At 40.4% G+C, this 15355-nt stretch overlaps 1 protein-coding gene across 1 annotated transcript in view; it reads left to right on the forward strand.

Moving 5' to 3' along the window:
- Positions 1-15355, forward strand: part of PDE6C (phosphodiesterase 6C) — a gene marked incomplete at both ends in the record, with an annotated part of 38323 nt that overhangs the window by 14582 nt on the left and 8386 nt on the right. Inside the window, 5 exons of the mRNA XM_079794295.1 lie at positions 914-982; positions 5815-5961; positions 6186-6293; positions 7150-7259; positions 10069-10156. Coding sequence (XP_079650421.1) covers positions 914-982; positions 5815-5961; positions 6186-6293; positions 7150-7259; positions 10069-10156 — 522 coding nt within the window. The remainder of the gene's footprint in view (positions 1-913; positions 983-5814; positions 5962-6185; positions 6294-7149; positions 7260-10068; positions 10157-15355) is intronic.

Below are 15355 nucleotides of genomic sequence, written 5' to 3' on the forward strand. Positions count from 1 at the left end.
ATTTGTGGGTTGACCAGGCTTCAATTGATCTTAGCTGGGCTTGGCTCCCAGCTGTGCATTTGGTTTGTTCTATGTGTTTCTCTCATGTTTCTTAATCATGTGCTCCATAATAGGTGTTCTTCTCATGAACATGACAGAGCAACAGAGCAAGCCCACTGTGCAAGCACATTTCAAGTCTTTACTCATATCACATTCACTTAAATTCTCATTGGCCAAACATGACCACGACCAATATCATGGATAGTGGGAGAGAAAGTAGATATTTGCTAAGAGTGTTCTAATTACCACCAAATGAAGGGGTATATCACACTATTTCTATTCCTCTGTTCCTTTTATTTACCCAGCTTTTAGAGTGTGTGTATAGGTATAGTTTTACTGGGTGGTTTTTAGTTGTGTGTTTTTTGTTGTTGTTTGATTGGTTAGTTTTGCTGGGTGATTTGAGAGTTCAGAGAATTTGACTTGAGAATTTGAGATGTTGAAGATGAGAAGGTCTGGGAAGAAAAAAGGGAAATTGCTATAAACTAAAAAACAAAACAAAAAATGTAAGCCACTTATTTTTCTTTCTTACCTACATACCAAAAAAAAAAAAAAAAAGACCTTCTCTCTCTCTCTCTCTCTCTCTCTCTCTCCCCCTCTCCCTCTCCCTCTCCTCTCTCCTTCTCCCTCTCTCCTCACTCAGGCAGTTTATGTTAACTTTGGGGGGAATAGAGAAATAAATTAGATTATTTCATGGAGAAAACTCTTCATAATCAGATGCATTAGATTTTATTTTTTTTTGTATCCAGAATGTATCTTTGTCATGAAACTCATTACAGCATATTTAAAGTATATTTTAACTGATTTTGAGAGCAGAGGAATCAGATAGAAATCTCCTTTATAAGAATTTCACATCTCAATTGCTTTTACATTTTAGAAATTTAAAGAGAAGTTAAGTATAGATGTAATTGGAGACTGTGAAGAAAAACAACTTGTCACGATTTTGGTAAGTGTTTTATTTCTAACCTTAATGCCTTTTAAATAAAATATATTAGGACATGCTTCCTCATTTTTCAAATAAATGTTGAGTATTTTCTTCCCTGACAACTTTTAAAGCTAAAAAGAAATAATATTTCTTCTAAAGAGTCATCTTCTAGCTTCCTGATTTCCTTTCCTTTGTCCCCTAGAGTCCGATCCACACAGATAATTTAGAATCACAGCTAAATGACACTATGGCATAAGGAACTTGAGGCACAGATTCTAGAGATGTCCTGGTCTGATTTATTAGCTTTGGATCTCACCATGGCCACCCTAGAAGACATGATGGGATCACAGGACATATGAACCTTCTAGGAACAGTATCGGCGGGCACAATGATCATTACCATCGCTAGCTTCTCTTTGGGAGCCTGGGGGAACTCAGTTCTTTTTGAGAGCTTGTTTGGAGGTTCTAGCAGGGGAGCGCAGCTACTCGTATACCCTTGACTGAAGACCGGTCCTCTCCTCTGGGGGGAAGGTCGTCCTGAGGGAGGGACGCACATGGGTCGGTGAGGGAGGAGGGGGACACCCGCCTAGCCAGCCAGATCAGCCGAATCAACCCTGGCTATCAATGGGGTGACAGATGTCGCAGCCAATCGCCCTCACATCCTCAGTTCTTTTTTTCAATGTCATGAGGCCATCTCTATTATTTCTGGTTGAAATTAATTCCTTTTCCAGTTAATTCATCCTGTATTTTGTTGCATCCTATTAAACATACCCAAACTCATTTTCCACAATTTACAGTTAGATTCATCCAATAATTTTTTAATTCCAGAGTTAATCTTTTTTAGTTCTAGAATGTACATTTAATTTTTTTAAAGATTCCAACTCTTTGTTAAAATTTTTCATCATTTTATCTACTTTGTGTATCTTTCCCTCTATTTTCTTGAATTTATTGACCATATTTATTTTTAAATTTCCATCTCAATACCTGAATCACCTATAGGTCTGATTCTACTGTCGAGTTTTGCTCTTAGGTTTTAGTCATTTGATTACTTTAAAATATGCTTCATAGTTCTTTTTCATTGAAAACTGGACATTGTGGATGAAAACTTGTAGGGCCTCTGGGTGGCATTATCTTTCTGCAGGACTAGATTTTCTTCTGAGAGGTAAATAAAGTTGATTTTAGATTTTGTTATGGATGATTTATTTCAGTTTTGCCCTTACTATGGGGGTAGAGACCTTATTTCTCGAGTGTGGCCCTTCTGGGATCCCAACTGAAAGCCGAGCCCCTAGGCCTGGAACTTGAAAAAATCTATACTAATAAAAGGGTAATATGCTAATTAGACTGGGAGACCTTCCAGGAGACCTTCTGGACATCCTTCCGGACAAAGCCTGCTAACACACTTGAATCCAGGTATCACTACTTGAGCTCCTACAGGCCCAGACACTATTTTTAACAAAGTGCTATTCCAATGCGAGGCAGAAGGGGTTAGGGGTGATCAGGCTGGCAGGGGAGGGCAGTTGGGGGCAAGCAGGTGGCAGGAAGGGGTAGTTGAGGGGGAGCAGGCCGGCAGGGGGGAGCAGGTGGGGGTGAGCAGGCCAGCATGGGGGGTACAGGGGGGCGAGCAGGCTGGCAGGGGGGGCAGGTGGGCACAAGCAGCCCGGCAGATGGGGGGGGGCGGCAGGTGGGGGCGATCAGGCCAGCAGGGGGGGGGGAGGCATTTGGGGTTGATCAGGCCGGCAGGCAGGGTAGTTAGGGGCAATCAGGCAGGCAGGCAGGTGAGCAGTTAGGAGCCATCGGTCCCGGATTGTGAGAGGGATGTCCGATTGCCCACAGGGATGGGGCCTAAACTGGCAGTTGGACATCCCCCAAGGGGTCCTAGATTGGAGAGGGTGCAGGCCAGACTGAGGGACACCTTCCCCCCACCATGCAAAATGTGCACCAGGCCACTAGTTTGAATATAATTTGATTGAAATTGAAATAGTATCATATCTATTTCCTAACTACCTACCTCATCCTGTTTTCCTCTGTCCTTCTGCAATCCGTGATATAAGTGTTCTGCTTTCTAAACTGAGACATACTGACTACCTCACCTTTCCCCTTGCCATCTTTTATAAGGTGTTTCTTCCTGTCCTCTGCCAGCACAGAGCCAGTGGCCTTTGATCCCTGTTTGAGGGCTCCATTCCCACCCTGCATAATTTTGTGTCACCTGAGGATCCCACTCTTCTTGGTTTGACTTCTAAACACTTTCTTCTCACACTTGTCCCAAACGATAACCCTTCCTTCTCCTTGCCTGCCCTCAACAACATGCATCTTCTTGTAAAACAAAATTCTGATTGACATCATGACACTTTAGAAATTCTCTAGTTGTCTATTTAGAGGAGGGAGGACCTTATATTGGAGAAGCAGTAAAATGGATAAAGAACCAGTAGCTTTACCAAAACACACCCAATTTTAATGGAAATCTGCTCTAAGTTTGGCCCAAATCTTCGCTGCGTAAAACTTAGGAACTCAAGAAACAAACAAGTATTTCAGAGGAATTCTTCAAAATTATCTTGGCATAATTTCTTGGTTACATAATTATTCATGTATCTGTCCTCACCACGATTCTTTCTCCAGGTGTGCATTTTAATTCTAGGTTCAGGGAAGGCCAGGTCTATTTTGTAGGTGTAGCAGCAGGTGCATGTCACTGTGCTGGGGAGGACTGAGGCAGCTGTGCACTGACTCAGACAAAGGACGTGAGGGAAGTCCTCCTCCCACCTTTGTCTTACTTCCAGAACATTTCACATCACCCAGAGAAGGCCCCAGAGAAGTACCTCACCCACTCATCCTTTATTCAAAATTTTTCCCATTCATTCGGTAATCACTGAGATGCACTATAGTACAAAGAACTCTTAAGGTCCTGAGAGCAGAAGATAGTATGGCCTGGTTCTTATCTGGTTCAAGAAGCCCCCTCTTTAATAGGGAGACCAAAATATAAGCAATGACACTGACCCTGCCCTGTGTGGACAAGTTCACAGAGTGGAAGCCCCAAGGGCCCCCAGAAGCCAAGGGCTTGATTCTACTCACAGAAGGTGGTAGAATAGGAGATGACAGCCATGGCCCTGAGGTGTGAAGGGAAAGCAGTTGTGGGTTGGGCAGCGATTGATGATGGGGGCTTGGAGATGGCTGGGGATAAGAAGGGGAAGCAGGGCAAACAGACCAGGGCCTGGACACACAGGATAGCTTTTTATAAGCTGAGCTACTGGTCTGCTCATGAGAACATGTTTCAGGGGCAATGGCAACATTTTTATTCATTTCTCTTTCCATAATGCTTAGAACACAGAAACCAACAAATGTTTGTTGAGTGAATAATAGATGAATAAATGAAAAATAAAAGCCTCTTTGGGCAAGAAATCTGGGAGGGTTTGGAGAGAGAAAGAAAGTGATGAGAATGAGTAACTAAGGGTATCAGAGGGTCCTATGAGAAATGGAGAAAGGAGTTTTGTGAAGTGTTACTATGAGATGTGAATTGAATCCCCTCAAATTTTCTTTGACTCATGCAAATAGAATTGCTTTTAAATCAAAATTACTTTTTAATTAAAACAACAAAGACAAAAAGATATTAGTATCCTTCCCATTTTACAGATGAGAACATTGAGGCTTGTTCCATGCGGGAGACATGCTAATCCAAACCCAGAACTGAACATTAGTCTCCTGGCCCAAGCCATTGCTTCGAAGGAAAAAGTCTCTGCCTAAAGTGATGGTCTGAGAGTGGCATTGGTGAGGAGGGAGCCCCAGGGAGAGGAGAGAGGGGTAAGGGTGTGAGGGACGAGCCCAGATCAGGAGCTAGAGGACCAGAAACCGTAATTTTACCTAAAATATCTGTGTACCATTATCGAGAGAATGGACCTCAACACAGTAGTAAACTCAGTGTACCCAGTAGATGCCCACTGAACTGAATTGCTCCTCTGCATCTATCTGGTAGACCCTAATAGCCTTTTCTAACTCCTGCCTCTGGTGCTTTCTCTCCTACCAAATCAGCTGAATACCGCTCCAGAATATCTCCTCCTTCAATTCCCCCCTCCTGCCCTCAGGCGTTCAATTTCTCCCACAGTCCCAGGCACTTGAAGCTATGCGCTGTGCGTTTTCTAAGCTTTCACCTTTCCCTGGTCTGCATTCTATAACCATTTCAATAAGTTAAGTTCTTTAAGGGTAAGATCCTTTTTTAAATTTCCCAAGCCATGTCAATACTCTTATGCCTCGTTCATAATCCTATGAATAAGATATCTGCAAGTGTACCAATATACTACAGGGCCCTCATTCATTCATTCATTCATTCATTCATGCATTCACTCAATAAACATTTACCAAACCCCTTCATGGGACTGCAGGTCAGGGACTCCACACAGACAGGAGACATAATCCCATCCTGATACAGTTTACAGTCTCATGGGAAAGCGTCACTGAACATGTCAAGAAAATATGAAAGAATTGAATTAAACAATCATTTACTGTTTCCTGAATATTTCTTGAAAAGGAAAAAAAAGAAGCTGAGTATCAAAGATGGGTGAAGCTGCTGCAACCCAGCATTTCATTTTGCATCATAGAAAGAAAATAGCCACTGGAATATGATTGGAATTGAATCTCACCACTTAGAAAGTTTCTTGATATAGCTGAGTCTCAGTTTCGCCATCTGTAAACTGGGTGAAATTGTGTAGGTTTGTTGTGAGGATAACACATGCAAACTGCATCACCCAGCGCCAGGCATGTAAAGGCTCAGCAAATTGCACATGGTGTCTTTTCATTGTAATTTGTTTCACACCCAATGTTGGATGTGTGAATGTAATCTGACACAGTTTGTCCTTATTTCAACAGAAAGAGGACTTGCCAGACCCGAAGGCAGTAGACCTGTGTGAATTCCACTTCAGTGACTTCCCCATTACAGAGCACGGGCTGATTAAGTGTGGACTACGACTATTTTTTGAAATAAATGTGGTGGAGAAATTCAAAGTACCTGTAGAGGTAGATGGTCTTTAAGATACTGGGCGATTCTGTTGCTCTACTTCATTAATGTTTCCTGTGGTTTAAAAGATTAACTTCAGTTTGAATTTTAAATTATTATTAACTTTGTAAATATATCAGCTTAACCTCTGTAAACAAGACCAATCGATAAGATTGTCACAGACCTTCCAACCTTTAGCATTCTGTTCCAAAGTCTGAATGGTGTTATCTTCTGTGGGTGACAGGTTCTTACCAGATGGATGTACACCGTGAGAAAAGGGTACCGTTCTGTCACTTACCACAACTGGCGGCATGGATTCAATGTGGGGCAGACCATGTTCACTTTGCTGATGGTAGGTCCAGAGCGCTGTCAATCATCGTAAACCTGCACATTTCCCTGTTGAGCATGGCGAGTGAGAACCGGAGACAGTCCATCAGTCTATCAGTAATTCTGGAATTCATGGGCACAATCCCATAAGCCCCAAACTCCCCTGTAGATGATGCCAGACAATATGGGGATGCCTGGGCACTTGGCTGGATTGTCACTCTTAAGAGAAACCTTAAACTTATTGAGGACAATCACAAACCTCCTCAAAGGAAATTTCCGTTACCTGGTGGCTAGTTGTTTTGTTTGTTTATTGTCTAAAGTTTTACATATGTCTCCTTTTTCCCCACTTGACCCTGCCCCCCCACCCGGCCAGCCATTCCCACCCCAGGTAAGCCCCCACCGCCCCAGTGTCTGTGTCCATTGGTTATGCCAATATGCATTCATACAAGTCCTTTGGTTGTTGTTGTTTTTAAAAATTTGTTTCAATTACAGTTAACATACAGTATCATATTAGTTTTAGGTGTACACATTACACTTGAAACGAATATAGACATGTATATACCTCACAAAGTGATTACAATATTGACTATATTCCCTATGCTGTAATTTACATCCCCATGACTGTTTTTATATCTGGCAATTTGTATGTTTTAATTCCTTTATTATTATTTTTTTCACCCATCCGTCCAACCCCTTCCCATCCTGCTGGGTTTTGTAATTGCCCAGAATTAGCTACAATACCCAACAAGAAATAAAAACAACTTGTTCTAAAAATACAGAACTCTTTCTTCATTGCAGGTAGGCCTCACAGCTCATGCTATAGAGGTATATTAATCTAAGTAAATATAAATATAAATATAAATATAAATATATTTTTTTAGACAGGAAGGCTAAAGAAATACTATACAGACCTCGAAGCTTTTGCCATGCTCGCTGCTGCTTTCTGCCATGACATTGACCACAGAGGCACCAATAATCTGTATCAGATGAAGTAAGTGAACACATGTGCAGTGTCGACAGGTGCTTGTGACGTTTGAGGTTGTCTAAGGGGAGAAGAAATGAAAATCACCTCATACCAGGTTTAGTTGTCATATCTTTAATCTCCTTTAATCTGGAATCATTCCTCAACCTTGTGTGTCTTTCAGGATGTTGATGTTTTTGAAGAGTCTAGGCCAGTTGTTTTGCAGAATATGCCTCTATTTGGCTTTGTCTGATTGTTTCCAGGTTACTAGATTCAGGGGAAACGTTTTGGGTAGGAATTCTACATAGACATTGTGTACTTCTCAGTGCCTTGCACCAAGAGACCTATGATATTAATTTGTCCCATTATCTCTTTATGAATAATGTCCAGCTGATCTCTTTATGCAAAGGTACATTTTCTCCTTTGTATTAATAAATAAGCTGTGCGGTGTTACTTTGAGACTGGGTGAATATTTAGTTCCTCTGTAACCTTTTTTGACTGATGTTTTTAAACCCAAAGGAATTAAAGATAATCACTCTTTTCCACTGGAATTGAGCTTTGTGCATCTTTGTAAAATCTCCAGTGCTGACACAGAGTAGGCATTTGAATGTGAGTTAAAATTCTGATCCCTGCCCAGCCAGTGTGGTTCAGTGTTGGAGCATCAACCCATGAATCAAGAGATCACCGGTTCGATTCCCAGTCAGGTTGCATGCCCAGGTTGTGGGCTCGATCCTCAGTGGGGGTCATGCAGGAGACAGCTGGTCAATGTTTCTCTCTCATTGATGTTTCCATCTATCTATTCCTCTCCCTTCCTCTCTAAAAATTCAATAAAAACATTTTAAAAAATTCTGACCCCTAACTAGTATATTTGGTTTACCAAAACTGTTCATGACCCCTCTCTTCCCTAAAGTTCTATTCTTTCTGAAACAAAATGAAATTCTCTACAAAGGCTGCCACCCATATTACTGATGTCTTCCTTTCTTAAAATTATTTATTCCATATTTCCATCACAACATTTCCACATTATCAAAGTACACCTGTGACTTTAGCCTCTCTCCATCTTTTCTTTTTTCATCTTTTTATTTTTGATGTCACTTTCCCTTCCTCCAACAGGAAGAACTGAAGAAAGATAGGGTACCGAAGACTGAGGTCCCCACTTACATAAAGCATGATCCAAATATTAGCAAATGGAAAATTTAAGTTTATCTCACTGTCTTGGAGGAGGAAAGAAGTGTTACTTGATAGTGATTTTCATTTTAGTTCCTATACATTCTTTTTCTTCCTCTTTTTTAAAAAATGCTTAAATTTTTTTTATTTCCAGTTGATATACAATATTATAATAGTTTCAGGTGTACAACAAAGTGATTAAACACTTATATTACTTAGGAAGTGATCACTCTGGTAAGTCTAGTACCTATCTGACACTATACATAGTTATTACAACACTAGTGGCCTGGTGCATGGACTCATGCACATTGAAAGGAAATTAATTAGAAGACATATTTTAATATCGCTATTTGCCCTTTCTCTATAATAGAGGTGTCAACCAAATTCATGATTGACAATGACAGATCAAAACACACGTGTGTGATTGGCGCCAGCGAGAGCTTTATATGTATCACGCATGCGCAAGTCAACTTAGCCTTTTATATATATAGACTAGGGGCCCAGTGCACGAATTTGTGCACCTTGAAAGGAACTGTAGGCCGCAAGGCTGTGGTGGGCACAGGGGTGGGTCTTGGCCCATCCTCCGTGCCCCTGCCCAGCCCCTCCTGCTGAGGCCTTTGGTCCCGTCTGCCGGCAGCTTCGCTCCCGCCGCTGCCGCTCCCACACGCTGATGGCACTGGCCCTGCTCGCACCCACTGCTGGTGCAGAGCTATTGGGGCCAGCGCCAGCAGTGGGAGCAAGTGGTGGCTGTTGCCCCAGTCGCCCCTCAGGAGCAGGGGGAGGTGAAGAAGCCCTCAGGGGCAATCGGGACCAGCACTGGGCGCCAGCTGCGGGTGCGAGTGGGGCTGGTGCCGGCAGTTGGTGCAAGAGGTGGCTGCTGGCCCCAATCACCCCTCAGGAGGGAGGTGGAGAAGCCCTGAGGGGCAATAGGGGCCGGCGCCGGGTGCCAGCAGCGGGTGCAAGTGGTGGCTCCAGCACTGACAGTGGGTATGAGTGCCCAGCGGGACCACGGCATGCAGGAACAAAGAATTTTCAGTAACCACCAGACGTTCACCCTGATGACAGCTACTGGCGCCCTGCCTTGGTCTGGTGCCTCCACTCACCTGCTTCACCATCCCACTGCAGCCGATGCCCGCCTTGTTCCGTGCACGCCCCCTGGTGGTCAGCGCACGCCAGTGACCAGTTGTTTGTTTGTTCCACCATTCAGTCTATTTGCATATTAAGGTTTTACGTGTATAGATTATTGACCATATTCTCTATGCTATATTTATAAGAATACTCAATTCCTAATGAACACTTTCTCTATCAATGAGCTACAGGCTTTATCAGGTTTGCTACATGCTCTGTAAGTCATTTTCGACCACCATAAACGCCTGGGACAAAGATTTTAGATGAGGAGGAAGGACTAGACTTCTGAGTTTAAACAATTCAATCATTTTATGCATTCAATAAATTAGGGTATTATTTTTTTAAAAAAAATATTTTAAAGAGCATATTCTTATCTTCTACATCTAAAACATCTTTTTCAATATGTAACTTTTGACCATGTCACAGGCAGTAGGGGAGAGAGAGGAAATGAAAAAAAATCCTCAGATAGTAAAGATTCTATAGTGTATGGACATATGCATAATCTTTAAACAGCTAAAATCATGGCATATCCTTCTCCTTCTAGATCCACGTCTCCATTGGCAAAGCTTCACGGATCTTCTATTTTGGAGAGGCACCATCTGGAGTACAGTAAGACTCTCCTCCAGGATGAGGTACCTGAACCTCTCTCCAGGGCAGCTCACAAGCTCTGGGTCAAAACACTAACCCACAGAAAATGCTTGGAAAGAAATGGCCTTGAGGGGTGGAGCTGACAGTGTTTACCTCATAAAAGTCAATGACAGAAATTGCTATATTGCAACAGTTTTTGAACAACCAAGTTGGAAATAGCTGGGATAGAGGACAAAAGAGCCATGGAACCTCACAGAATCTCTGTGGGTCTGTTGAAAAAGAAGGAAAGGCTTATAGGGGATGTGTAAATCAGTCACTGGTTTTCTTTTTCATTCCTGGGCTCTCCCTGTAGGGTATGGTCTGTACTTTCAGAAAGTCAAGCTTTCGTAGTGGAAAGAGGCATGAAACTGGGATATAAGACAGAATCGGACAACTGCCATCATCCAGAGGGAGACATCACATTCAGGAGTGGGCAGGGCACAGGGGAGAACAGAGATTGCATCAGGGACAGCTTTATGCAGAAAGTGCCTTTGAACTTGGTCTTGAATTCACTTTGATTTGCATGTATCAGTACTACTAGCATTCTATGGGAGGTAGTCAATCTTCTCTTTATCAATTTTATTTAAGAGTACATAGGCTTGTGGAAAAGTTGTGGATATAGTCTAATTATACTTTCTTTTTTAAAAATCAGTTGAGAAAGTTCCAAACCAAACAATTAAAAGGAGCCATTGATTAGACGGAGGGGAACACTTTTGTCATGGCAGAGATCGTGTTTAGAACTGCAGATGCTCATTAGGATGCACAAGCCCTCTCCAGGATGGAGCTTTTCTCAGTTTCCATAACAATCATTATTAAAGGCTCAGGGGAAGGAATACAAGTTTCGAGATAGCACTATAGTCTTTTAGGTAATGAAAAGCCACATGGAAAAACTTATAAGGCAGAGTGACCAGGAAGAAAAGTGTTGTGTAGTGAAGTGCCTTGAGTGTTTTTAAGGCTGATACAGTGCCCAGACATGGGGACCCAGAGCAGCTGTGTCAGAATCATTGATTTCACAGGGCGGGGTGGGTGGGCAGGTTGTTAAAAACAGATCCTGGCCCTGGCCGGTTTGGCTCAGTGGATAGAGCGTCAGCCTGCGGACCAAAGGGTCCTGGGTTTGACTCCGGACAAGGGCATGTACCTTGGTTGCAAGCTCCTCCCTGGCCAGGGCCCTGGTCAGGGCACATGAGGAAAAAACCAACTGATGTGTTTCTCTCACATGGATGTTTCCCTCCTCTCTCTCCCACTATCCCTAAAAAAAAAAAAAATCAATGGAAAAATATCCTCGGGCAAGGATTAACAAAACAAAACACACACACAAAAACAGATCATGGGCTGCTTTTCGTACTTACCGACTGGGCTCTCTGGGGTGGGGGCCCAGAAACCTGCATTTTCACCAAGAACTTTAATAGTTCTGATGCATAGCCAGAACCTCTCCCTGCAGTAGCATTTATGCCACAAAAATGATAATATCTGTTCTAGGAGAATTCAAAGGAGAATTGAAAGTAATTCAGAGAGATAAAAGTAAATTGTTAATTATCCAATTTATTATGAGTCTTTGTTTTACTGATTGAGACTATCTTATATTTTTGAGTAAGAATTTTCCAATTCCTAGTGATTATGTGATACCAAAGGCAGATCGTGTCAAATACATTTTTAATTTTGTTATTTAATTTCATTTACTAAAGGAAAATATGTTTAAAAATTACAGCCAAATATCTAAATGCTTACCATGGAAGGCTCCTCCTATCTCATAAGTTTTTTCTTTCTGCGACTGGAGAGTTTATAATAGAGTTGTGGTTTTCCATCTTAAATTTTTTAATGTTATTTACTCTGCAGCCTGAACTGGTTTTGATGGCTATATAAAGGTTTATTATTCATTCTAAAAAGGAATATTGCATCTCAGTAATCTTTACCACCTTGGCGAGGACCTGCCTACAATGCTATTCAATCTGCTAATTGCAGACTTTTAAGGCCTGTAAATAGAGTCGCTAGGCAATGCAATCACAGAGCTTTTTATAAGCAGGCAAATTAAATGCTGGAGGGGAAAAGAAATTTTTAGCCATCCTACGTAGACAATGCAACTCTTTTATTAATTATTTCTGTATAAAAATGTTTACATTTAAAATCTTTAATTTTTTTAAATAAGGAAGATCCTTAGGATTTATCTAGCAACTTTAGCATTTCAGGGGCATGACTCAGACATTTTGTTTTGCATATTATAAGGCTTTGACCTAAAATGGCCTTATATCCCAGTGGAGTGGGGTTCACTGCTTTGAGAATTAGAACCACTTATATTCTAACCAGACAGAAACCTACCCTTTAACTTGAGTGAATGGCTGGAAAAACCTTGTTAGTCAGATTTGTGAGAGTATACATTGTAATATTATAATGTACTGTAAAAATGACAAAATAAATTGCTCAGCATAAATAACAGAACCCTTTTTGTTACTCAAAAACACTTCTTAACAAAGTGCATAATAATTCTATTCATACCAACCCCATCTTATACAAAGAAGGCATGAAGAAACTAAATATCTTGTGTAGGTCATCAGTGAACAGGTTGGCACTCTCCTCCAATGTGAAGACTATAACTGCCTGTACTTTCTGTGGCTTCTCCTCACCTGGGAGCCCTAATCAGAATGAATTAGAGCCACTTTTACCTATCTTGATGTGCTATGCAGAATTTATATATTTTTTGCCATTTTAATAGTAGAGGGAGAATAAAAATATACTTTTTCTTTGAGTAAGCGGGCCCTTGCTCCAATGAAAGAATCTTTGCTTACTTAAAAAAATTTGCAAGCATGAATATGTGTTTAATCCTTAATTTTTGTCCAAAATGATTTGGTGGAGCTTCCAAAAAATACATATAACATTAGAGAGGGCTAATGGAAAAATAAGAAAACTAAGACAAAGTATGGTGAAGGCTCAAAATGTTCCCAAAATGTGTACAGTGAGGTATAAACATTTATTAGACATGGGCCACAAATTTGATCAAGAGCTTTCCAGCAACTAATACAAAACAGAAGCAGGATACTTTGTATGAATCTATGTCCACAGCTTAAAAAGAAACCACTTAGAAGCTTTTCTTACAAGGGCCTTAGCTGTGAAAGGAATAAAAGAGAAAATATGAAAGAATATAGAATTAAGAAATGTTTTTTTAAATTAGCAGACTTGTACAGCTTTTTAGATAAAAGTGAAAATGAATGAGGAAAAAAAATGAGTGAAATTTAGGTATATTGTGCTATCTATTAAAAAGGCGGTACTGAAAAGTTGAATGTACACTCTTTTTCCTTAATCATGCCAATTTTAAAAGCATGCCATGTTCATCTTTTAAAAAAATCCAATATTGATTTACTTTGTAATGTGAAAGACCTTTTGATAATTTATCAGCTTTTATACAGCTGTTTTATTATTTTGGATTGGAAAAAGGTATGACTTAAATGGGGTACAATAGGATTAGTCGTATTTTTATATTTCTCTTTATATGTAGCTTTTCCTCTTATACAGATATACTTAGCAAATAGTAACAGGTATCCAGGTTTACAAATATAAACAATATACATTAAAATAATTGGTGCATAAAAATATTGATTTATTTGGTCGATGGTTATAGATTATGCACCCTGTACAATCTGACACTTGGTAGAGACAGGAAGTTTTAGCCTAAGGGATTATTTATTTAAATTCACCCCCGCCCCCCTGCAATTTTGTTTTAATTGGCTCTTCTTCCTAACTTTCTTTCTTGTAATTTTTTAAAATTACATATGTTTAAGATGTACAACATGTTTCAATATACATATACATAGTGACATGATTACTACAACCAGCTAATTAACATATCCATCTCACATATTTACCTTTTTGTACATGTGTGGTGAGAACTCCTGAGACCTATTCTCTTAGCAAATTTTCAGCATACAGTAAAATTACAATGTCTTCATGTGCTTTTAATATTAATTTGTCTGAAAGTTTAAGGCATTTCTACACATGCCCTCACTCTCCCCCCCACCCCCCAGTACAGCAATCAAGGATGAATTTAAGTGTCACTGGAATTACAAAGTATATGTCACATTACATTTGGAACATAAAAATGTGTTTCAATGAACAAACAAAGACAGTAAGTGAGTCACTGACATAAACATGCCATTGGGTCACCACCAGTCCAAAGGCCACCCTGGTGCCAACATCAGGGGCAGGAAGTGAGATTAAAATTGCAAATGCCCCCTTTCCTCTTCCTTCTTCCTGGCCAATCCAGGCCAGGCTGAAAATGCCCTGTATCCAGATTTGGTTCAGAGTATGGACTGGGATTCCCCAGGGGCTGCTGTGAACTGTGTCAAGAAAGGAACTGATTTTGATCTAGACACGTTTTCTTTTGTTTATTGTACTTTGTGGAGTGTTCAACAGCCATTTTCTCAGTCTATCAATTCAAAAAGACTATAGTTGCCATTATGAACTCATTATTTTAACAAAAAATATCACAGCTTTCCTTTCTACTACTTATAACTGCTGTGTAAAATACTATTTTTGGTCCTAGAATTTGTTTTATAAAAAGATGATTTAAGTGAAGGTTTATATAACATATAATATAAAAAACTTGAGTTCTTGTTCATTTCTTGCTTTCTAGTATTTCAATCTCCTGGAATGACAAAGGGCCATAGTTGGTCTTGGGTTTACAAGTCTATTTTAACCTGAAGCTAGCCTCAAAACTTTACATAACAAGAATAATGATACGGCCTTTGTAGCAATTTATGGTTTTAAAATGCATTCTCGGTTATCTCATTTGAGTTAACATTCCACAAATATTGACTGAGCGTAGACTACTAGTAAGTGCCAGGCAGTTAGGCAGGGCAGCTGTTATTATCCCCATTTGAGAAAGCAAATACAGATGTTAAATGACGTGTCTGAGATTATACAACTACCAAGTGGTGAATATGGGAACTGAACCTGGGCTCCTTGTTGAGAGGCAGTGTAATGCCATGCTGCACTGGTTTAGATTCCAGCTCTGCCGTGTACTCACTGTTTAACCGTGAGCAAGTTACTTAACCTCTCTGCGCTGTGGTTTGTTGTAAGATTAAGAGTATTCATAAAGCATTTAGAACAGTGCCTGTTAAGTAATATTATGTGAGTTGCTGCTATCATTATTTGGTGTTTAGCCCAGTAAATTTGTTATAAAAAATGACTTAAGTGAAGGTTTATATAACATA

Source organism: Cnephaeus nilssonii (assembly GCF_951640355.1).
Source record: "Cnephaeus nilssonii genome assembly, chromosome: 16".
Lineage (NCBI taxonomy): Eukaryota > Metazoa > Chordata > Mammalia > Chiroptera > Vespertilionidae > Cnephaeus > Cnephaeus nilssonii.